A 23,574-nucleotide genomic window follows, 5' to 3' on the forward strand; every position below is an offset into this window, starting at 1 on the left:
GCTCACTGCAGCCTTTAACCTCCCTGGCCCAAGTGATCCTCTCATCTCAGCCTCCCAAGTAGCTCAGCCCGTAGGTGTGTGCCACCATGCCCTGCTAAATGTTTTTATTTTTGTAGAGATGGGGTCTCCCTATGTTGCCCAGGCTGCTCTTGAACTCCTGGGATCAAGCAATCCTCTCACCTCAGCCTCCCAAAGTATGGGATTACAGGTGTGAGCCACTGTGGCTGGCCCCAACCATACCATTTTAGAAATGAGGAAATAGACCTAGAGAACACACTTTCTCCCTGGGGCTCTTTGGGTAAGATCATCTAGTCACCACTCCCTTTCTTCACTGTCCCCACCCAACTCCATTTACCCTGGCTCTGGTGATTCAGATCGGGAATCTGACTTCCCAGTGCAAAAAGACTTCCTTTCGGTTGGCAGAGGAGCAGAGAGAGGAATTGTGCTGCCTTCTTCAGGCAGTTCAGGAAATAAGAACCTAAAGAAGAACAAAAAATATAATTATACAATTATACCTCTAGGTGGTTGAAAAGCATAAAAACACATTTCCATTAGCTATGAAAGCAAGCTTTATTATCAACTAAGTATTTTAGTTCCCTGAGAAAACCGATGTTTCTGACAGGATAAAATTAAGAATGCAGCTAATGAATAATACCACTACAAAATCTTCACGTGCTATGATTTTCTTCTGTCTAGTTACTAAGGAATGGAGAATTCCGATCTATGAGATACGTGTTCCTTACTGGCGAATCTCATCTGAGGTCAATTTATATTAACTCTGAGCAAGGACCACTATTCTAGAATATAAGCAAATACTGATGGAAACTAAATGTCCAACATTAAGGGAAAAAAATGATTAATTACAGAAGATACAATGTAAAGTTTTATTTTATTTTTATAGATTCAGGGGGCACATATGCAGTTGTGTTGTATGGATATATCAGGTAGTGGTAAAGTCTGGGCTTCTGGTATACCCATCACCTGAACAGTGAACACTGTATCCAATAAGAAAGTTTTCAACCCTCACCCTCCCACACACACTCCTCCCTTTTAGAGTCCCCAGTGTCTATTATTTCCCTCTGTACTCAATATAAAATTTAAAAATATGTTTTTAAAAGTTGTTGAAAATTAATTTTTCAAATGATCAAGGTGATAAATTGGTGAGGAATTTTTTTTCCTGAGCCTCGAATTTTGCTATAGACTTTAACTCTGACTTCTTGTAGGTTAGTGGACTCTACCATAAATAAGTTTATTTTCTCTTATTTTTACAGACTTTAATTTTGGCCCTTTAAAGGCAATATGCAGTCTTCTCTATTGCTGTAGATTTACATCTTGCACCTCCATCTGACCTAATTATATAGTTGAAAAAACGAAAAAAGGTCAGGACACTTCTTTTCTTTTTTTTTTTTTTAATTTTTTTTTTTTTTTTTATTATACATTAAGTTCTAGGGTACATATGCATAACGTGCAGGTTTGTTACATATGTATACTTGTGCCATGTTGGTGTGCTGCACCCATCAACTCGTCAGCACCCATCAATTCATCATTTATATCAGGTATAACTCCCAATGCAATCCCTTCCCCCTCCCCCCTCCCCCCTCCCCATGATAGGCCCCGGTGTGTGATGTTCCCCTTCCCGAGTCCAAGTGATCTCATTGTTCAGTTCCCACCTATGAGTGAGAACATGCGGTGTTTGGTTTTCTGTTCTTGTGATAGTTTGCTAAGAATGATGGTTTCCAGCTGCATCCATGTCCCTACAAAGGACACAAACTCATCCTTTTTTATGGCTGCATAGTATTCCATGGTGTATATGTGCCACATTTTCTTAATCCAGTCTGTCACAGATGGACTTTTGGGTTGATTCCAAGTCTTTGCTATTGTGAATAGTGCCGCAATAAACATACGTGTGCATGAGGACACTTATTTTCATTATACTCATCTAGCTAATGTCAGAGCTAGCCCAGGCTAGTGATCTTTTTAATAGATCACTTCTCCCTCAAAACCTGAAACATTTCCAAATGTTGAGGCAAACAATATATGGAAGTTCTGGGACAAATTTATAAACTTTTGTATAATTTTCTCACTATAGTATTTACTTGTTGGCTTCAACTCAGTAAAAAGATCTTTTATCTCACAAGCTTAAATCTGTTTGCTGCCTGGAACTCTCTTCCCAAAGATGCTTACTGTCTCATTTAATTGCCTTCTTCGAAGTCTCTGCTCAAATACCACCACCGTATTAGTCAGCCTGCTCTGACCTTCTCTTTAAAATAATAGCATCTCACGTCTAGTACTCTTTCCCTTTATTTTTCTCTATAGCGCTAATCACTATCTGACATACTACATATGTTTTTTATGTTGACTCTTTTCCCCCATTAGAATGTAAGCTCCATGACAGCAAAGATTGTCTTTGTTCACTGATAAATCCCTTGAGAGCCTAGAATGATCGCTATTACATAGAAACGCTCCATAAAGATTTGTTAAACAAATGAATGTATGTGATACTGTTGCCAAAGGACAAGACACAAAAACTCAGGGACAAAACTTTATATTAAACTTTATCTACTCTGTGGTTGGGTTTTAGATACCTGATTTTGCCTAGAGACTGAATCCAAATAAGACGACTACTATACTTCATACCAAAATTGGAATTTAAAAACCCCAAACATTTATTTTAGCTTTCTGTTACACTTAATAAAGACATAAAAATAAATAAATAACAATAGCTAAGGTTCATCTTTTTCATGTTTATAGCTTACGCATACATTTAAAACATGTTTTCTTTTTTAATCTATTAAAGGACTGTGGCATAAAACTATTTTCTTGATGATTGAGGATGAAACTACCCAAGCATTGGTATAAAATAGTATTCCATAAGCCACAGACTTTAGTGAAAAGCTCTCTTACCTCACCAGCTGGAAAATTCGCTTAAGATAGGACTTAATCTCCTTTACAGCCTCCTGCAATAACCTGCGGTTGGCTCCTACGCCCACGTATGTCATTCTATACACTGCAACCAGTGTCTCCACAAGCCTGCCCAGGGGGTGCAGAGGAGTGTCACAGGCCTGAGTAGGAAGAGAATCAATGAAGTCAGTGAATGTGCATTAACAGCAGAAACAATCCATCAATAAGAAACAACTTCATAAATGACAAACAATTGTCAAAATGTCAAGAGTCAATTTTGGGACCAGGAATATTCAAATACTTTAATTTTTTTGAAAGTACTGAGTCTACCCCAGTTATATGAAGTTGGAGTTCCTAATCTTGATCAAAGAATCTCCTTAACATTTTGGGCAAATAGCTTTGGAAGTACTGGTATGGAATACCACTAAAAGAAATACCCTGCTGGATGTGGTGGCTCATGCCTATAGTCCCAGCTACTAGGGAGGCTGAGGCAGGAGGACCAATTGAGCTAAGGAGTTTGAGGCCAGTCTGAGCAACACAGTGAGACCCCTCCATCTCTAAAAAAAAAAAAAAATTTTTAAAAAGATTGAAATATACTTTAAACTTCACAAAAATGATACAAAATGTTACCTTGGAGAAAACTAAACACTGACTGTTGATGATACTCTGAAAGAGTCATCCTTCAGTTCCCCTGACTTCTCAGAATACTCCTTCCTGCACTTCCCATCAATATATATCACACTTTAAATTGTAGCTGGTCTTTCAAGGTTTGGAAGGAAGCAAAGAGCCTATCCAGGGGTGAGGGCAGCATGCTTTACTTACACAATCTCTAGTTTGCTAATGTTATTAACAAAAAGCAATTTTAAACTCTAATTTTATTTCTTAAGAAGCCCCTTGAATGCCTTAAAAAGCTTAAATGTTCTATCATAATAATGGGACAATCTTTAGGTAGAAATGTAATCTTGGTAGTTAGATAATTAACAAAAGAAATGCACAGGATGCAAAAACAGGATTAGAATAACATTAAGCTGTGAGTCTATCTGAATGATATATTGTGGTAGGTGAATCATTAATTCACAAGACCAGTGTAATTTTTACTCTAGCTTACCTTTATTAAATATTTCCTGATGTCATCATATTTCTCCACAGAGAAGGCACCAACATGCTGTGGAATGAATTCCAAACTCTCTAGTGTCTGAGTCTGTGAACGACTTAATATTTCTGGACTATAAAAAGGGAAAGAAAAGGCTATTGTATTTCACATCAAGAAAGCAAGATACGTGTAAATTATCACATGAAACACAATCAGTGGCTCCAGTCAAAGTGGAGCGTCCAACACAGTACTAATCCCAACGAGTTCAGAAATGATCATGATCCTGCTATTAGGTACTCGGTGTACATAACATTCATTCAAAAATCAGGTAGTGTTACTTTGTACCAACTACAATAAGTTAATGAAGATTCTGCTCCAATCTAAACCATGGTGTTGGAAATAATATGACATTAGCTTGAAGATAAATATGATATTAGCTTGAAGGTGACAGACCCGTTGGTGAGAACAGAAAAATGGAACAAAAGGAATAAAAGAGGGACGGGAGCAAAGGAAAAAGGGAAACAAGTCAAAGGGCAAAGGAAGAAATGAAAACGAGGTTAAGAAGCAAGGAGATAATGGCACTCCAACAGGTGACAAGGTAAGCACATAACAGAAACTGGATGAAGAGGCTAAGAGAAAACACATGCTAGTCAACAACTGAAATTTTTGGTAAGAGTATCCTATCATTAGATGACAACCAATGAGAAACTGAAAACTGTGCATAATCATTATTATTATATGATTTCAGATAAATAAGATCTTTGTGGTAGCAATATAATTTTATATAAAAAGTTCATTCATTTTCACTTCTCAGAAACACCTAACAACAGTTAACCCAGGTGAACTGAAGGGCTAGAGTCTCACGTCGAACTGACAGGCTGTGCTAAGCTGACCATCTGTATCACGCACAAGGGGCATTCAATGGCTTTAATCAATTCTGGGAGTTTCCATTTCTTCTACTGATAGAGTAGAAGGCAATAATTATGACCTTCATGAATGAAATACTAAAATCAATTCCTATGTATCCCAAATATAGAAAAAAATCACTTCTTTCTACATTTAATTTCTTGAAACACACACACACACGAATATCAAGCAAGCAAAAATTAAACTATGGTTTACTTTAAATATCAATTTTGGGGACACTCAATTAGATAGAATCTAAACTAATCTCTCCAGGCTAGAATAACAATTAGTATTTGTTAGACTTGACTGTAAAACATTTCAAGTTCCTGAAGTATCTTTCAACCTCTGGAATTTAATTTCTATGTAATTATACTTTAATATATTAAAATTATTTGAATATTGGTAATTTATTTAAAGAATTTGGTAACTTTTAGCAAACTAGAACATAAAATTATTCAGAACAAACATTTACGTTCTGAATAAATGGATACTTGCCTAGTTTTTCTTCAATTCCTTTCAGAAAGCAACTGACATGTGGAAATGAAGACCAGCATAAAACTGATTTAAAAATTAACCGTATGTAGTTACACGCACAGATTAAAGTATGCTCCTTGATATTTTAACAACGAAGGCATAGCTCAAACAAACCATTATCTAGATAGAATTAAACTCAAGAAAGTTATAGTTAATTAGGAAGTTTTGCTGCAGGGATTAGTCGATTTTTTAGGTCCAAATGCTAAGCAATGCTTGTGGGAGTTACTGGTCAAGTTAAAGAAGAAAGGCAGATGAAGAAAAGCAGGAGAAAAGAAAAAAAAAAAGAAAAGGAAAGGAAAAAGAAGGTGAAAAAGAGAAAATTTTAAAAAGGAGAAAAAGAGAGAAATGAACAAGTACATCTGTAACTTCTCTTTCAGCATTTCAAAAACGTTGTGCCACTTCCTTCTGGCTTCCAAGGTTTCTAATGAGAAATATGCAGTCATTTGAATTGCTGATTTCCCATTATTTTACTCTAGCTGCTTTCAAGATCTTTGTCCATGAATTTTAATATGTGTCTATACATGGTTATCTCTGTTTTTTCCCAAGATGGGGTTTGTTCAGCTACTTGAATCTGTAGGTTTCACATCTTTTACTAAAGTTGAGACGTTTTCAACCATTATTTCTTCACAAAATGTTCCATCCTTCATTCTTTCTCCTTGTCTTTTCTTTTTTCTTTTCCTTTTTTTTTTTTGAGACGGAGTTTTGCTATTTTTGCCCAGGCTGGAGTGCAATGGCACTATCTTGGCTCACTGCAACCTCTGCCTCCCGAGTTCAAGCGATTCTCCTGCCTCAGCCTCCTAAGTAGCTGGGATTACAGGCACATGCCGCCACGCCTGGGCTAATTTTCTATTTTTAGTAGATACGGGGTTTCACTATGTTGGCCAGGCTAGTCTCGAACTCCTGACCTCAGGTGATCCACCTGCCTCAGCCTCTCAAAGTGCTGGGATTACAGGTGTGTGCCACCATGCTCAGCCCATTCTTTCTCCTTTTCTTCTGGAATTCTAAGGAAACAAATTTAGACCCACAAGTCCCTGAGGCTGTGTTTTTTTTTCTCATGTTTTTTCTCTCGGTTGTTTGGATTTGATAATCCATATTGATCTATCTTCAGGTTCACCGACTCTTCCATTGCCACCTCTATTCTGCCACTGAGTTCATACAGTAAGTTATTTTGGTGAGTGTAATTTTCAAACCCAAAATTTTGATTTGGCTCTTCTTTATAACTTCTGTTTCTTTGCTGATACATTTGTTCTAACATTTATTTCAAGGGTGTTTGCGATTGCACATCTGAGCATTTTATAATAGCTGCCTTAAAGTTCTTGTCAGACAACTTCAACATCTATGTCATCTGTTGATATTTATTGATTTTCTTTCCTGAAATAAATTGAGACTTTCATGGTTCTTTCATTGCTGAGTAATTTTGGTTAATGTCTTGGATATTTTGAGCATTATAAAACTCTGGGTCTTGTTTATATCCTATGGAGAATGTTGACATTCATAAGAGTAAACATAGCAGGCTTGAAACTGTTATCTTTAGAAGGACCTGGGCTAGGTGCCGTGGCTCACACCTGCAATTCCAGCACTTCTGTGAGACCGAGGCAGGATTTCTTGAGGCCAGGAGTTCGAGACCAGCCTGGATAATATAGCAAGACCCTGTCTCTATTTATAAAAGTGAAATAAAAAAGAACTGCTTATAAAGTTGACCCTTGGGCAGTACTTGGGAATTAAGCTTCATATAAGTTCCGTATACTGACAAAGGTGTTTTGCTGTCCTTAGATTAACAATGTGATTTATGTTGAACATCTGCTTTCCTGTAAGCTGGGACTGTGGAATTTTGGCAACTGCCAGGCACAGGGTGCCTATGTGACCCACTCCCAATATAAACCCTGGGCACTGAGTCTCTAGTGGGCTTCCCTGGGCAGAAACATGAGACACGTGTGGCTGCACTTTGCTGCAGGGAAAACTGTGTTGTGTGTGATTCATCCCAGAAAGGAGAGATCATGGGAAGCTTACACATGGATTCCTCCAGACTCTACCTGTGTCTTTTTCCCTTATGATCTGGTTGTGCGTCCCTACTGTGTTGCTGTAATCTTACTTGTGAGTACAACTATATGCTGAGTCTTGTGAATTCTTCCAGCAAATCACTGAATGTGTAAGTGATATTGAGAATCCCTAAAACAGCAGATATTTTTGCTTTAGTTTCCTATGGGCCATGAAGCTGATGCCAGTTCACTTCTCAAAGCCTTTCCATCCTTTCTGGGTTTGTTCTGTGAGTGTACAACTTAATGACCGCTCTGGGACCTGAGTGGTCTACCTATGAGCTTGGTTCTCAAACTCTTTGGTACTAATTAGGATCAAATCCTCACATGTGCAGGTCTAGGGTGAGCCCAGGAGTTCATCAACAACTTTATGGGCTTGTTTCCCAGAGCTCCTCTCTCCATCACATCCCCAGTATTTTCTGGTTCTCAGGCACCCCTTTTAAGGTCCTCTGGCCAAAAACTGTCCACTTCTGTGACTATGCCACATCTAGGGACAGATGGTGGGAGAACAGACAACAAAGTCAAAAATGCAATGGGGTTGGGGCTTGGACTTCTCTTGACCTAAGGAGCCACCAAAGGGGGAAGAAGATTCCACTCTCTTGGAGTTTTGACTTTTACAAGTTTCCTGTTCATGCCTGCTCTAGCTGCAGCCATTACTACCCCTGCCACAGAAGGTCCTGGAGACTTGGGCATGAGAAATAGAGAAAAAAGAAAGAAAACTGAGCATGTACCAACCACTCTGAATTTTAGGAGTCCCTTTGTCACTCCTTGAGCCAGAACCAGAGGGATTTTTTCTGTATCCCTGTCTGTCTGCACCACAGTTCTTGCTTTCACATTTCATGCTGCACTGAGTTCTGGCTGAGGGATATTGGAGCAAAACATCAAGTAAACTCATCACTGGTTTTGTGGTACTTTGAATTCAGGTATTCTTCCTCAATCTACTTATTGATACTGACTTTTCAGAGTTCATAAATAACTGTCCATGTATTCTATTCAGGTTTAATAACTGAGTTCAACAGAAGATAAAGAAAGTGTGTTTTAATCCCTCTTACCCAGAAGCAGAAATACATCATTAACTTTTAAATTAAATGTAGTGAGCCTTGACTACTTACTGGTCTTAAGTTTTATGTTCCTAACATGCTCTGCTCTATGTTGAGCAGGCGTTCACTCACCTGTCTCTGTGTTGGCGCCGGCTGGTGGTCAAGGCCACAGCAATATTGTCCCATGCTTTCCAAACTTCCCCTTGGCCTGGGCCCTCGCAGCCCAGTTGGCGCCAACATTCGTCAAACACCGCTTTCCACTTCTCATCAGCTGGCACTGCCAGGTTTCCTAGCTTCCTGCTAATAAAGTCATATCAACCTTTTATTAATCATTTCTTTTGTGCAAAATCATTCCAAAGAACAGAAACTTTCTAACATACAACTGAGAATGCTTTTTTTGTGACCAAAACTGCCAAGACTGATGGTAATTCTATTTTTAAAACACTAAACGAAAATTTTAAAGGACTGTTTTTTAGCTAATTATTGTTTTTTGGATATTAAACTGTGTGGAATATTAAGTACAAAGCAAACCAATTGACTCTGCCTCCTATAATTCCACAGAATTAATTTTTAAAAATTGATTTCTGGCCAGGCGCGGTGGCTCATGTCTGTAATCCTAGCACTCTGGGAGGTCAAGGCAGGCAGAACACCTGAGGTCGGGAGTTCAAGACCAGCCTGGCCAACATGGTGAAACTCTGTCTCTACTAAAAACACAAAAAATTGGCTGGGTGCAGTGGCTCACACCTGTAATCCTAGCACTTTGGGAGACCAAAGGGGGGGTGGATTACCTGAGGTCAGGAGTTCGAGACCAGCCTGGCCAACATGGCAAAACCCCATCTCTATTAAAAATACAAAAATTAGGCCGGGCGCGATGGCTCAAGCCTGTAATCCCAGCATTTTGGGAGGCCAAGACGGGCGGATCACGAGGTCAGGAGATCTAGACCATCCTGGCTAACACGGTGAAACCCCGTCTCTACTAAAAAAATACAAAAAACTAGCCAGGCGAGGTGGCAGGCACCTGTAGTCCCAGCTACTCAGGAGGCTGAGGCAGGAGAATGGCGTAAACCTGGGAGGCGGAGCTTGCAGTGAGCTGAGATCTCGCCACTGCACTCCAGCCTGGGCAACAGAGCGAGACTTTGTCTCAAAAAAAAAAAAAAAAAAAAATACAAAAATTAGCTGGGCGTGGTGGCGCATGGCGCATGCCTGTAATCCCAGCTACTCAGGAGGCTGGGGCAGAAGAATCTCTTGAACTCAGAAGGCAGAGGTTGCAGTGAGCCAAGATCATGCCACTACACTCTAGCCTGAGTGACAGAGCAACACTGCATCTCAAAAAAAAAAAAAAAAAAAAATTAGCCAGGCGAGGTGGCCCATACCTGTAATCCCAGCTACCCGGGAGGCTGAGGCAGGAGAATCGCTTGAATCTGGGAGGTGGAGGTTGCAGTGAGCTGAGATCACGCCACTGCACTCCAGCCTGGGCGACAAAGTGAGACTCTGTCTCAGGAAAAAAAAAAAAAAAAAAATTAAAAATTTAAAAAATAATAAATAAAAATAAAAATTGATTCCTGTTAGGACAAGGACTTTCTGAACCTTGCACATCTTATAATGAGAATTTAAAATGTGTTACATACTGGGTTCTAAAATACTCTAAGAATAAACATGTACAGAAAACATATCCTTAGGAACAAAAAAAACTGAGGTGCTACCAAATATAATAATAAAATTCAAGCTGCAATCAATAAAGAAAAATAGACATATGCCAAAAACTGTCCACTTCTGTGATTGTGCCACATCTAGGGACAGATGGTGGGAGAACAGAGAATAAAGTCAAAAATGCAATGGGGTTGGGCATAATATACTTAGATTTTGCCTTTTTTCCCTCATATATGCAGATTTTACTATTCCACTTGGTGGGTGTGTGTGTGTGTGTGTATATGTTCTTTACTTTTCAAAATCAAGTTATGTACAGATTCCATCTCAGAATGCTCTTTCAGGCTGGGCACAGTGGCTCACACCTGTAATCCCAGCACTTTGAGAGGCCAAAGTGGGCAGATCACTTGAGGTCAGGAGTTCGAGACCAGCCTGGCCAACATGGTGAAACCTTGTCTCTACTAAATATACAAAAAATTAGCCGGGCATGGTTGTGTGCGCCTGTAGTCCCAGCTACTTGGGAGGCTGAGGCAGGAGAATCGCTTGAACCCGGGAGATAGACACTGCAGTGAGCCGAGATGGCACCACCATACTCCAAACCGGACGACAGACTGAGACTCCATCTCCAAAAAAAAAAAAAACACTCTCTCACATGTGGAACTTTCCTTTTAAACATCCATGCTTTAAGGCTTATAATGTAAACCAAGACTATAGACAAGACTATAGATTTAGTCATCTAAAGTAATGTCAGTTGACAATTCAAGGCGGTTACATCTTGTTTAAAAAAAAAAAAAAAAAAAAAGAAGACAACTTTGGCCAGGTGCAGTGGCTCATACCTGTAATCCCAGCATTTTGGGAGGCTGAAGCAGGAGGATCGCTTAAGCTCAGGTTCAAGACCAGCTTGAGCAATAGCAAGACCCAGTCTCTATAAAAATTAGAAAAATTAGCCACGCATGGTAGTGGGTACCTGTAGTCCCAGTTACTTGGGAGGCTGAGGCGGGAGGATCACATGAACCCAGGAGGTCAAGGCTGCAGTGAGCCATGATCACGCCACTGCAGTTCAGCCTGGTGACAGAGTGACACCCTGTCTCAAAAAATAAAAATAAAATAAAATAAAAAAGAAGACTTTAAGAACTTGATTTTGCTTTTAAAATATTAACCAGCTTTGATAAAAGCAAGACAACTCCAAACATTCAATAATTAATCCAGAATTAACACTAGTTACTCACAAAACTTTAGGTCTGTCTTTATCACTCTCATACAGACTAGGTTTGAAGTAGGTTCCAGTGATTTTTATCCCAGATCCCCATTCTCCACTAAAATAACCTTCAATGTAGTCTCCATTTGGCATAGTCAGTGTTCCCTAGGTAAAGTCAGAGAATAAAATGTGGGGTTAGAGGAAATATATTCAATATTTATTTATTTATTTATTTGGAGACAGAGTCTCATTCTATTGCCCAGGCTGGAGTGCAATGGTGCGATCTTGGTTCACTGCAACCTCTGCTTCCTGGGTTCAAGTGATCCTCCTGTCTCAGCCTCCCAAGTAGCTGGGATCACAGGCGCCCGAAACCACGCCCAGCTAATTTTTTGTGTTTTCAGTAGAGACGGGGTTCCACCATGTTGGCCAGGCTGGTCTCGAATTCCTCACCTCAAGTGATCCACCCACCTTGGCCTCCCAAACTGCTGGGATTACAGGCATGAGCTACCATGCCCAGCCCTCAATTTTTAAAATCAAGAGAAAAAAAGCACTAAATGGTTGTTTTCCTTTTTAACTTGCTCTTTACCAGTCTCTAACTCTTTAAATCTCAAAGAAAATATGGGCACATGCATGTCTCAAGGAGTGTATATGAAAATAATCCATGGGTAAAAGAAAAAAAAACACACAGGGAAAACTCAAAAATATTTTGAACTGTATGAAATGACCATACAATATATTAAAATTTAGGGGATGATGTAAATTACAAGCAGTGCTTAGAGGGAAACTTATAGCTGTTAACACCTATCTTTTCAGGAAGATCTCGAATCAGTAATGTAAAATTCTACCTAATAAAATTACAAAAGGAGGAACAAACTAACAACCTAAATCCAAAGCAAGAAAGAGGAGGTAAATGATAAAGATTAGTGCAAAAATCAGCAAATGAGACAGAAAACAAAAAATAAAGAAAGATCAATGAAACTAAAAGTTGCTTCTTGGAAAAGATACACAAAATTGACATTTAACTAGATTAATCAAGCAAAAATGAGAAAACATAAGTTTATAAAATCAAGAGTGAAACAGGTTATTACTACCAGCCTATAGAATTAAAAAAGTTAGAAGGTACTATGTTTTGAAAGTGTCTCCTCTAAAATCTGTACTGAAACTTAAACCCCATGGTGATAGTGGTAAGAGGTGGGGCCTTTTGGGAAGTGATTAAAGACAGTGTCCTCATGAATGGAGCAGTGTCTTAGAAAATAGCCAGAGGGTTGGGCGCGGTGGTTCACACCTATAATCCTAGCACTTTGGGAGGCTGAGGTGGGTGGATCACAAGGTCAGGAGTTTGAGACCAGCCTGACCAACATGGTGAAGCCCCATCTCTATTAAAAATACAAAAATTAGCTGCACATGATGGCACGTGCCTGTAGTCCCATCTACTCAGGAGGGTGAGGCAGAAGAATCGCTTGAACCCAGAAGGTGGAGGTTGCAGTGAGCCAAGATCGTGCCACTGCACTTCAGGCTGGGTGACAGAGCAAGACTCTGTCTCAAAAGAAAAAAAACAAAAAGAAAAGTGCCAGAGGGAACTATCTTAGGCCTTTCTGACCTTCCATCTTTTGCTATGTGAGAACTCAGCCAAGAAGGCCTTCACTAGACAGGGAATGCTGTTGCCTTGATCTTGGACTTCCCAGCTTGCAAAATTGTGAAGAAATAAATTTCCCAGTCTATGATATTTTATTGCAGCATCACAAACATGTGAAGACAGAATGGAATACTAAGAGAACAGCTTTATGCCAACTAAGCAGATAACATAGAGAAATAGAAAAATTCCTAGGAAGACAAAGTACCAAAACTGACTCAATGAGAAATAGAAAATCTAAATAGACCTAAAGCAAGTAAAAAAACTGAGTTAGAAATTAAAAATTTCTCACGAAGTAATGCTTAGGCCCAGAAGACTTCACTGGTGAATTCTCCCAAACACTCAGAGAAGAAATAATAACAAAGCTTCGCAAACTTTCAGAGAATAGGGGAGGAGGGAACACTTCTCAACTCGTTCTATGAGGCCAGAATTATCCTGATATCAAAGACAGACAAAGACATCACAATAAAAGAAAACCACAGACCATTACCTCTCACAAATATGAATGCAAAAATCCTCAACAAAATATTGGCATTAAATCCAGCAACATCAACATATAAAAAAATCATACACCATGACCAAGTACAATTCATCCCAGGAGAGCAAGGTTGGTTTAACATCAGTAAAGCAACCAATATTATATACCATATTAGTAGAATAAATGATAAAAACCAAATGATCATCTCAACAGACAACGGAAAAGCACTTTAACAAAAACACTTTTCAGCCAGGCATGGTGGCTCATGCCTGTAATCCTAGCACTTTGGGAGGCCGAGGTGGGTAGATTGCTTCAGCTCAGGAATTTGAGACCAGCTTGGGCAACATAGTGAAACCCTGTCTCTACAAAAAAAAAAAAAAATTAGCCAGGCATGGTGGCATGTGCCTGTAGTCCCAGTTATTTGCGGGGCTGAGAAGGGAGGATTACTTGAGCCCAGGAGGTTGAGACTGCAGGGAGCTGAGATCACACCACTGCACTCCAGCCTGGGTGACAAAGTGAGACCCTATCTCAAAAAAAAAAAGCTTTTCTCTAAAAAGAAAACAATGTAAAGATGTCCAATCTTAATATTTTCTATTCAACATTCCACAGAGGACTCTAGCCAGTGCAACTGGACAAAAAAAAGAAATAAAAGCCTTCCATATTATAAAGAAAGAAGCAAAAAATGTATTTACTTGTAGGTGATATGATTCTGTATGCAAGAAATCCTAAGAAATCCACACACACACACACACACACACACACACACACACACACAAATACTAACACTAATAAACAAATTCAGCAAGATTTTAGGATACAAGAACAAAATACAAAATCAACTACATTTTTTAAATATAGCAATGAACAATCTGAAAATGAAATTAAGAAAACAATGCTTTACAATAGCACCAATAAAATACTTAGAAACAAATTTAACCAAAGAAAGGCAAGATGTGTACACTGAAACCTAGAAAACATTGCCGAGAGAAATTAAAGATCTAAATAAACTGTGAGATGTTCTATGTTCATGGGTTGGAATAGTCAATATTATTAAGATGGCAATTCTCCCCAAATTGATCTATAGATTCAATGCAATCTCTATCAAAATCTTAGCAAGGTTTATTGCAGAATCTTGATAAGCCAGTCCTAAAATTGATATGAAAAGGCAAAGAATCTAGATTCGCCAGAACAATTTTGAAGAAGAACAAATTTGGAGGACTTATATTCCTGATTTCACAACTTACTAGGAATCAACAGTAATCAAGATGGTGTGGTATTAACACAAGGAGAGACATGTTGATCAGTGAAATATAACTGAGAGACCAGAAATAAACACATTTTCTGGTCAACACAGGTGCCAAGATTCAACGGGAAAAGGTGCTGGGAAATTTGGATAGCCATATGCAAAAATATTAATTTGGACACATAACTCAACCCATATACAAAAGTTATCTTAAAATGAATCACAGACCTAAATATAAAAGGCAAAACTATAACATTTTATGGTTTTTATTTTTTATTTTTTTTTTTAGATGGAGTCTCACTCTGTCGCCCAGGCTGGAGTGTAGTGCTGGGATCTCAGCTCACTGCAAACTCCACCTCCCGGGTTCACGCCATTCTCCTGCCTCGGACTCCCGAGTAGCTGGGACTACAGGTGCCCACCATCACACTTGGCTAATTTTTTGTATTTTTAGTAGAGATTGGGGTTTCACCATGTTTGCCAGGATGGTCTTGATCTCCTGACCTCGTGATCTACCTGCCTCGGCCTCCCAAAGTACTGGGATTACAGGAGTGAGCCAAAAGGCAAAGACTTCTTAGACATAAAATCAAAAGCATAATTCATAAAATTTTTTATAGAGTTCGTTAAAATGAAAAACTTTTCTATTTCAAAAGACACCATTAAGAAAATAAAAGACAAGTCACAGACTGCAAGAAAATATTTATAAATCATATCTGATAAAGGACATGTATCCAGAATACAGAAAGAACCCTTATAATTCATATAAGAGTACAAACAAAATTTTACAAATAGGCCAAAGATCTGAACAGACATTTCATCAAAGAAGATATATGAATCACTAATAAGCATGTTCTACATCATTAGCCACTAGGGAAACGCAAATGAAAATCAGGATATACCACTTCATACCCATTGGAATGGTTATAAGAAAAAAGACAGAAAATAAGAAATATTTTTTGATACGGAGAAATTAGTATCCTCATTGATATGGAGAAATTAGTATCCTCACACATTGCTGATGGGAATGTAAAATGGTACAGACATTTTGGAAAAAAGTTTGACAGTTTCTTAATACGTTAAACATCAATTTACCATAAAACCCAGCAGCAATTACACTCTAGGCATCTACTTGAGAAATGAAAATGAAAACGTATGTTTACACAAGAAACTGCATTTGAAAGTTTATGGCAGCATTATTCACAATAGTCTAAAGTTGGAAATAACTCAATGTTTATCAACTGGTAAAAGAATAAACTAAATGTAGTTTTGGAAAACTATTCAGTCATAAAAAGGAACAAATACTATACATGCCACAATATGGAAAAAAACAAAAACATTACGCTAAGTGTAGGAAGCCACAGAGAGGAGACTGCATGTATGATTCCATTTATACAAAAGGCCCAGAAAAGGCAAATCTATAGAGTGATTAAGAGTGATTAGTGGTTGGCTGGGACTGGTGGTGGAAATGGAAGTCACTGAATGAGCAGAAGGGATTTTCTTGGGTGACAGAAATGTTCTGAAACTGGATTGTGGTGGTAGTTTGTACAGCTATGTTGACTAAAAATTACTGAAATGTGCACTTGAAAGGGATGAATTTTATGGCATGTAAATCAGCTATTTTTAAAGTAAAAAAAATTAGTAAAAGAATTTATTAGAGAGAAAAAGAAGAAAGCTAGTTTCCAACCTTTCCACTAAGAGTCCAGTCATCTGAAAATTCTCCCTCATAGATAGTATCATCTTCGGAAAGCAAAACCCCATTTCCCTATAAGAAGAAACAAGAGAAGAATTACAACACATAAAATAGAGTCACTTAAGAGTGCAAGCAGTCATATCCCCAAAGCCTTACGGAATCTTAAAAGAAGGAAAATAGCACTAAGAAGGTAGAAACTAATCAAAAGATGACTTAAAAAGTTAGGGACAAAGGAGCTTTAACAAGTTAGTAATAACTACATGCAAATATTCCACTCACCATCATTTTATTAAGGTGAAAGTTGCCCTCATAGTATAATCCAAACTGGGTAACCACCACACCATTCCCTTGACACACATCATCTTGCCACATTCCCATATACTTTTCCCCCCTGCACAGAAATAAAAAGAAAAGAAAAAGCACTGAAGACAAGGATAAAGTAGGGAAAAGACAATTATCACATGGGAGATCCCAGGCATCAACCCTAGGCTGGTATAGATTCCATTTTTCTTTTTTTTTTTTTTTGAGACGGAGTCTCGTTCTGTCACCCAGGCTGGAGTGCTGTGGCCGGATCTCAGCTCACTGCAAGCTCCGCCTCCCGGGTTTACGCCATTCTCCTGCCTCAGCCTCCTGAGTAGCTGGGACTACAGGCGCCCGCCACCTCGCCCGGCTAGTTTTTTGTATTTTTTAGTAGAGACAGGGTTTCACTGTGTTAGCCAGGATGGTCTCGATCTCCTGACCTCGTGATCCGCCCGTCTCAGCCTCCCAAAGTGTTGGGATTACAGGCTTGAGCTACCGCGCCTGGCCTTTTTTCTAGTTAAAGTAGTTAACTTTGTCTCCTCAAATATGGGACAAGGTGAGAGCAAAAGACATCTCACTCAGTAATGTTCTGTGAGGAATTTAATGTTGTGGTCTATCTGACACAGAGCTGTATATACCCCAGGTAGTTACTTGATAACTTTAAAATATATAATTTTTAAAAAGAAGGCCTAGAATTCAACTCTAAATAATTTCATTTGAAATGTAATAAGCAGAATAAAACCTATGCATAGGTTTTTCTTACACAAAAGTTTGCTAACTTAAAAAGAAAGAGGCTGGGTGCGGTGGCTCATGCCTATAATCCCAGCACTTTGGGAGGCAAAGGCAGGTGGAACACTTGAGGCCAGGAGTTCGAGACCAGCCTGGACAATATGGCAAAACCCCATCTCTACCAAAAATACAAAAAATTAACTGGGTGTGGTGGTGTGTGCCTGTGGTCCCAGCTACTTGGTAGACTGAGGTAGGAGGATCCCTTGAACCCAGGAGGCAGACATTGCAGTGAGCTGAGATCGCACCACGCCAGCCTGGGTGACAGAGTGAGACCCTATCTCAAAAAATAAATAAATAAATAAACAAAAGGGTTTGTCATAAAAGAAGGTTCATTTTTCACCTACTCAAACTCAAAGAAATCTTACTAATCTCCATGAAAAAGACAAAATAAGTATAAACTGCTTGTTAAATAATCATGGTGCTTAATCATTTGCTTAAACTGTGAGAAAAGAAGGAGAACACTGTACCTAGTGATATCATCAAAGACACCATATCCTGCTTTCTTATCCGTTACCCACTGGCCAATGAACATACTAGGAGAGGAGGACGTCAATTTCCCACTTCGTAGAAGGCCATGACCATGACGCATATTATCTTGGAAACAGCCCTCAAACACTTCACCAGAAGCATAGCTGTGGTTGGAAAGAATGGATAATTATCACATGCACATTGAATTCTGATGCTCATTTTTGCAAAGTTTAGAAAATCCAAAACCATACTCAGTCTCACTGGTAGCTATAATTATTTGTTTATATGATTATTTATCACTAATTTAAAAAACCTCATTTTTGAGTGACTAAAGTTAAAAAGTTAAAGACACCATGGGTGGTATTTTGCATTAACATGGAAAAAAATGTGTTTTTAGTCTCTTACGGGAAAATGAAATAATGAGTTTTTTGTAAGAGGGAAGAATAAAAGTTTTGTCCGTTAGAATCAAGTAAATAAAAATAAGATACATTTATAGATAAGACATATAGGAGTCTCTATGAGAAAATTATGGTTTATAAGGTATATAAAATTTAGATAAGAACTAAATTTAATAATCTGGTATTTTAATCCTGTGACAGATGAGAGGTTGACCTTTAAAAGAAGATCACAGAGAGTTTCAATTTTATTTACTCCTCTAAATTTTATCTATAAGACTAAGCAAAACTTAAACCTTGGAAATTTTGACTATGCAAACATTCAAGTTTACATGGTTATATGAAAAACCGGCCGGGCGCGGTGGCTCAAGCCTGTAATCCCAGCACTTTGGGAGGCCGAGGCGGGCGGATCACGAGGTCAGGAGATCGAGACCATCCTGGCTAACACGGTGAAACCCTGTCTCTACTAAAAACTACAAAAATCTAGCCGGGCGAGGTAGCGGCGCCTGTAGTCCCAGCTACCCGGGAGGCTGAGGCAGGAGAATGGCGTGAACCCGGGAGGCGGAGCTTGCAGTGAGCTGAGATCCGGCCACAGCACTCCAGCCCGGGTGACAGAGCGAGACTCCGTCTCAAAAAAAAAAAAAAAAAAAAAAAAAAAGAAAAACCAACACCAGTCCAACAGCCTTTCCAATGTTATTACCTGTAGACTCCTTGACCGCACATTTTTCCTTCTTTCCAATGGCCCACATAATGGTCTTCTTTGTTAATTGCCTTGTTTGGGATTCTGTATTCTCCATACCTGCCACGAAAAAGAAAAAATAACAAAAGAATATGCATTTATGACATATTCACCTTTTGTATGTGTATCATGGTAAACATTTTAACAAGGAAGACAGAGAAAACATTCACCTGTAGGAGGAAAGGGTTAAAACAGCATCTTGGTTTAAGGTGAATCTATAACCTAAGCTGTTTGGCAAAAGGAGTGGGACATCAGCCCCACTACACTAAGATATGGTGTTTTAATACAAGTCCGGTGAAAAATAGAAGACCTGTGTCCTTCGCCTATTTCTGTCACTAATTACCTGCACCACCATGTGGTAAGCCCAGGTATCCAGCTCCTTTATTTGGATAATAAGAGGGGCAACTCAGTGGGTAAATGAGATGATCTAAAGTCTCTTCTCATTCTAACAATCTATTAAAAAGATTGTTTAACACATCACAAGAATTTACATGATCACACAGACACACAAAATCACCTACCCGACATTTTTTGTACACTGAAATAAATTACTTCCTTAACATTATACAAAATACTGTCATAAACTAATCACGTAAATACATTTCCAGTGTTAGAAAACATGATAAACTTATTTTAAAAAGTCATTAGAACATCATTAGGATAATATAGCACTTGGAAATGTTTCCTTTAACATACCACAGAAATTAAAGATGACTTAAAACAACTGAAAGGAAAATTTTTCTATGTCCTTTGTGTAAAGGGGGACTACTGTCTCAATAGTCCTACCATTAACATTACCAAAGTTCTCAGTCTTCACAACTGAGAAATTAATAGAAAACATAGCCCCATTTTAACAGATGGAAGGCTGTGTAATGTGAGGTCACACGGCTATCAAGGAAAATGACCCAGTCTAGGTAAATCAGAGGCTGTACCCCTCACTCCTGGCTCTCTTCATGATCATACATGTGCATTTCTAAAAAATAACAACAAAAATCTACTACTTGTTTGAAAAGCAGCTCTGCATACAAAATAACATAATTTATGACCTTACTGAACTTGAATTTACTATCATATTTTACACAATTTTCTTACCCATCTTCCAAGCCATTCCTGAACATGCCAGAATATATCTTTCCATCAGGCCACTTCAAAACCCCTCTGGAATGCGTAAGCAAAGAATAATGCATGTCAACTAATATTTCAGATAATCAATATTTTTTCTATCATGTGATGATCATCCTCACCCCAGGTATAAATCTTCAACATTTTCACCTGCCATGAGGCTTCCCTGAAAGCCAGCGTCCATCATAGGTGGCATCCTTTAGGCGAGGATCTTTGTAGAAAGTATATTTGGCACTGCGTGAAATGGGTGGTTCCTGTCTCTGAACACTGCTACCACTTCCATAAGCGGGAAGATCAGACATCCCTCTCAAAGCCTGATCTACAGCTTGGCTTATAGCTCGCAGCCACTTTGTCTAGGAGCAAAAAGTAACATCAATAAGCTTAAGGCAACAATTCATCAAGCACTGCTTTAAACCCTGTTAGTTTTCTTTGGTGTGAATAAATTATTTGTGTCCTAATGCTTTTCCTATTAATGGAGTAATATTGACCGGCTCTTGGAATTCTCTGCTATATGTTTAAAATTAAGTCACATAAAAAAAAAAACAAAACCAAGAACCTATAGTTTTGGCTTGATGAAGATTTATCAGACAGAACTGTGCATCATTAGTCAAGCAAGAACAATTTATATTTCTTTTTTATTACACAAGAGGCAGAAAGAGCCAGGGTGAAGACTGAAAGAAAATACCATAATGGACTAACCTTTTCCTGGGGTGTAGATGAAATGAGAGTGAACTGCTCCTCAGGTGTGGTTATCTTTAAGCCATTCCTAAAATGTTCACAAGGATAAATACCAGTAGGTTTAACAACCTGTCGTTACAGTATCAATCCTCAAATTTGAAAAGCAACCTCTTTATTTCAAGAGGAGCAGAAGTCAATTAATGTAAACGCTTGTTTGGTTTTGTGTCCCACCATGGTAGAAAGAACAAAGAATTCTCTGCTCTGGGTTGAACGATGGGGATGTGTGCAATGAAGATGCCTTTTCATCACCTAATCGTGACTTGCCATGATCTTTGCAACAGGCCATTTTATTATCAATAGACTACTTTACTGTCTAATGTGCTGGGAGGTGGGTCTCATTATGCAGAATGGGGAGACTGTCTCCCAAGTCCTCCTGAGCCTTTTTTCACATTTAAGGAAGCAACCTGGGTAACAGACTTGGACGGGGTAGAATGGGGAGGGGGGACACACTTACACACCACCAGCTTCTTCAGACAGTGGCTCTGCCCACAGCGTGGCCAGAGGGAAAACATGGTGTGTGGAGAACTGAAACAGAGAACATGGAGGCACTTTTATGAAAGCCCATGTAGACCTTGGGGTCTCTGCCCATATCCCCTTCATGTCATTAACCCACATGGGCCCTGCAGTCTCTGCTGCACAACCCCTTGAAATAGTTAAGTCCATGTAGGTGCCATCAATTCTGCCACATTGTCCCCGTAACACAGCTAACCCAAAGGGCCTTGCCATCTCTGCTGCAGGGCCCTCTTCACATGGCTGACACTCATTCTCAAGCTGGAAACTTCAGAATTTCTCTGAAATCCAGTGCATACACAAATCCATGCTGTAGCTGAACAGTCTCTTTTAGACAACAGTTTCAGTAAAATCACACTAGTTTTGAACATAAACTGATAGTATAGTTAATAAGGATAGGATTCCACCTTTCAGGGATTCTTTTAAGGTGAGGAATCCAGCCTACCTGGGCATGGACCAGTGCATCATTAAAGAGAATGAACCAATTCACAGAAAACCTCCCAGCATGCTGCAGAGACAGGGCTCGGTTACTACTCTCACACAGCAGTCGACGCTCTGGCTTTCTCAAGGAATCCTGGAATTAAAGACAAATATAATACTAAGTGAAACAATCAAAATCATGTTTACATGTAAAGAGAAAATAAAACAGATACAAATCACGTTTAAGGGAATTTGTTGGTCATAGCTTAGCTTGGTGTAAAAACTAAATTTCTATGGGATCTAAACACTTCACAAAAGTAGAGCTCAAAGGAGATTAAAAAGAAAACAAAAACAAATTAAAGGTAAGTCTTCAGAGAGGATTTCTAGAAATGACAGAAGGTATTTAGAGTACCCATTGGTATGGTCCTTAGACATTTTAGGAAAGGGGTCATTAAAATGTTATTACCATAAACGAGGAACAGAGAAAATGATATCAATTGTTATCGAAACAGTTGCTGTTTGCTAGGGTAACAAACAACAATTGGCATGGCTTACCGTCATTTTTCCGGGGAAGGTCTTCCAGAAGCCCAGTGTGTATTCTGCTTCCTTCCTTTTCCTGCCGAGATGGAGAGCAAGACACTCATAACAAGAACTGGAATCCTGCAGTTTCTGATATTCTGGAGATGCCTACAGGGCAAAAATTAAAGAGGAAAAAAAGAACATAAAATCATTATCCAGAATCTGTAGCCTCCGTCTGCTTTAGATATATAGTATTAAATGTAGGGGAAAATTTGGCCCAAGAGCATAAGTAGCACATTGCAGGAGACTGGGAAAAGGAGATTGGTTTTAGAAAAATTCTACTACATAAAAATACATATGAAATAGGGGAATAACTCAGGGGAGAGAGACAAAACCTGGCAGTTACTGAGGAGAGCAGCAGAGACCCCAGGATAGGGCAGGAGTTCTCAAATGTTTTGGTCTTGGGATCCCTTTATTTTTCTTATGTGGACTGTATCTATTGATATTTACCATATTAGAACATAAAATTAAGAAATGTCAAAAGCTTTTATTAATTCACTTACAAAACTATTTTAGTGGCAGGGCTCGGTGGCTCATACCTATAATCTCAGCACTTTGGGAGGCCGAGGCTGGCGGATCACGAGGTCAGGGGATCAAGACCATCCTGGTTAACATGGTGAAACCCTGTCTCCACTAAAAAAATACAAAAAGTTAGCTGGGTGTTGTGGCGGGCACCTGTAGTCCCAGCTACTCGGGAGGCTGAGGCAGGAGAATGGCGTGAACCCAGGAGGCGGAGCTTGCAGTGAGCTGAGATGCGTACTCCAGCCTGGGCAACAGAGCAAGACTCCGTCTCAAAAAAAAAAAAAAAAAATGTTTTTAGTGAGAAAAGTGGCAATGGTCCACATTTTTTCTAATCTCTTTATTATCTGGCTTTAAAAATGACAGCTGGACTTTTACATCAGCTTCTGCATTTAATGTGTTATATGTTGTTTGGTTAAAACCTATGAAGAAAATGTGGCCTTATAAAGGTATATATCTGGAATAGAGAGAAGCATTTTAATAGCCATTTCAAATGAATGTGGATATTCTCCTTTGATATTACATTAAAACTTGCTAAGTGGTAGATTCTTAAAGGGAGCTGCAATGTGGAATCTAAAACCACAGCAATGAGTTTTTTG

General features: G+C 38.9%; 1 protein-coding gene across 3 annotated transcripts in view; it reads right to left on the reverse strand.

The window, feature by feature from the left end:
- ALS2 (alsin Rho guanine nucleotide exchange factor ALS2) overlaps positions 1 to 23,574 on the reverse strand; it is an 82,631-nt gene that overhangs the window by 7,242 nt on the left and 51,815 nt on the right. For 2 of the 3 annotated variants that reach the window (XM_030916801.1, XM_030916802.1), the window contains 15 exons: positions 22,433 to 22,564; positions 21,903 to 22,031; positions 21,402 to 21,472; positions 20,909 to 20,975; positions 20,360 to 20,562; positions 20,180 to 20,245; positions 19,049 to 19,147; positions 17,953 to 18,117; positions 16,676 to 16,787; positions 16,391 to 16,468; positions 11,387 to 11,520; positions 8,643 to 8,810; positions 4,010 to 4,127; positions 2,905 to 3,062; positions 356 to 478 (listed from right to left, as the gene is read on the reverse strand). In XM_030916801.1, the coding sequence (XP_030772661.1) occupies positions 356 to 478; positions 2,905 to 3,062; positions 4,010 to 4,127; positions 8,643 to 8,810; positions 11,387 to 11,520; positions 16,391 to 16,468; positions 16,676 to 16,787; positions 17,953 to 18,117; positions 19,049 to 19,147; positions 20,180 to 20,245; positions 20,360 to 20,562; positions 20,909 to 20,975; positions 21,402 to 21,472; positions 21,903 to 22,031; positions 22,433 to 22,564 (1,823 nt within the window). The remainder of the gene's footprint in view (positions 1 to 355; positions 479 to 2,904; positions 3,063 to 4,009; positions 4,128 to 8,642; positions 8,811 to 11,386; positions 11,521 to 16,390; positions 16,469 to 16,675; positions 16,788 to 17,952; positions 18,118 to 19,048; positions 19,148 to 20,179; positions 20,246 to 20,359; positions 20,563 to 20,908; positions 20,976 to 21,401; positions 21,473 to 21,902; positions 22,032 to 22,432; positions 22,565 to 23,574) is intronic. The other variant, XM_030916803.1, reaches the window with a different exon arrangement.

The sequence above is a fragment of the Rhinopithecus roxellana genome, chromosome 14 (genome assembly GCF_007565055.1).
Source record: "Rhinopithecus roxellana isolate Shanxi Qingling chromosome 14, ASM756505v1, whole genome shotgun sequence".
NCBI classification, from domain to species: Eukaryota; Metazoa; Chordata; class Mammalia; order Primates; family Cercopithecidae; genus Rhinopithecus; species Rhinopithecus roxellana.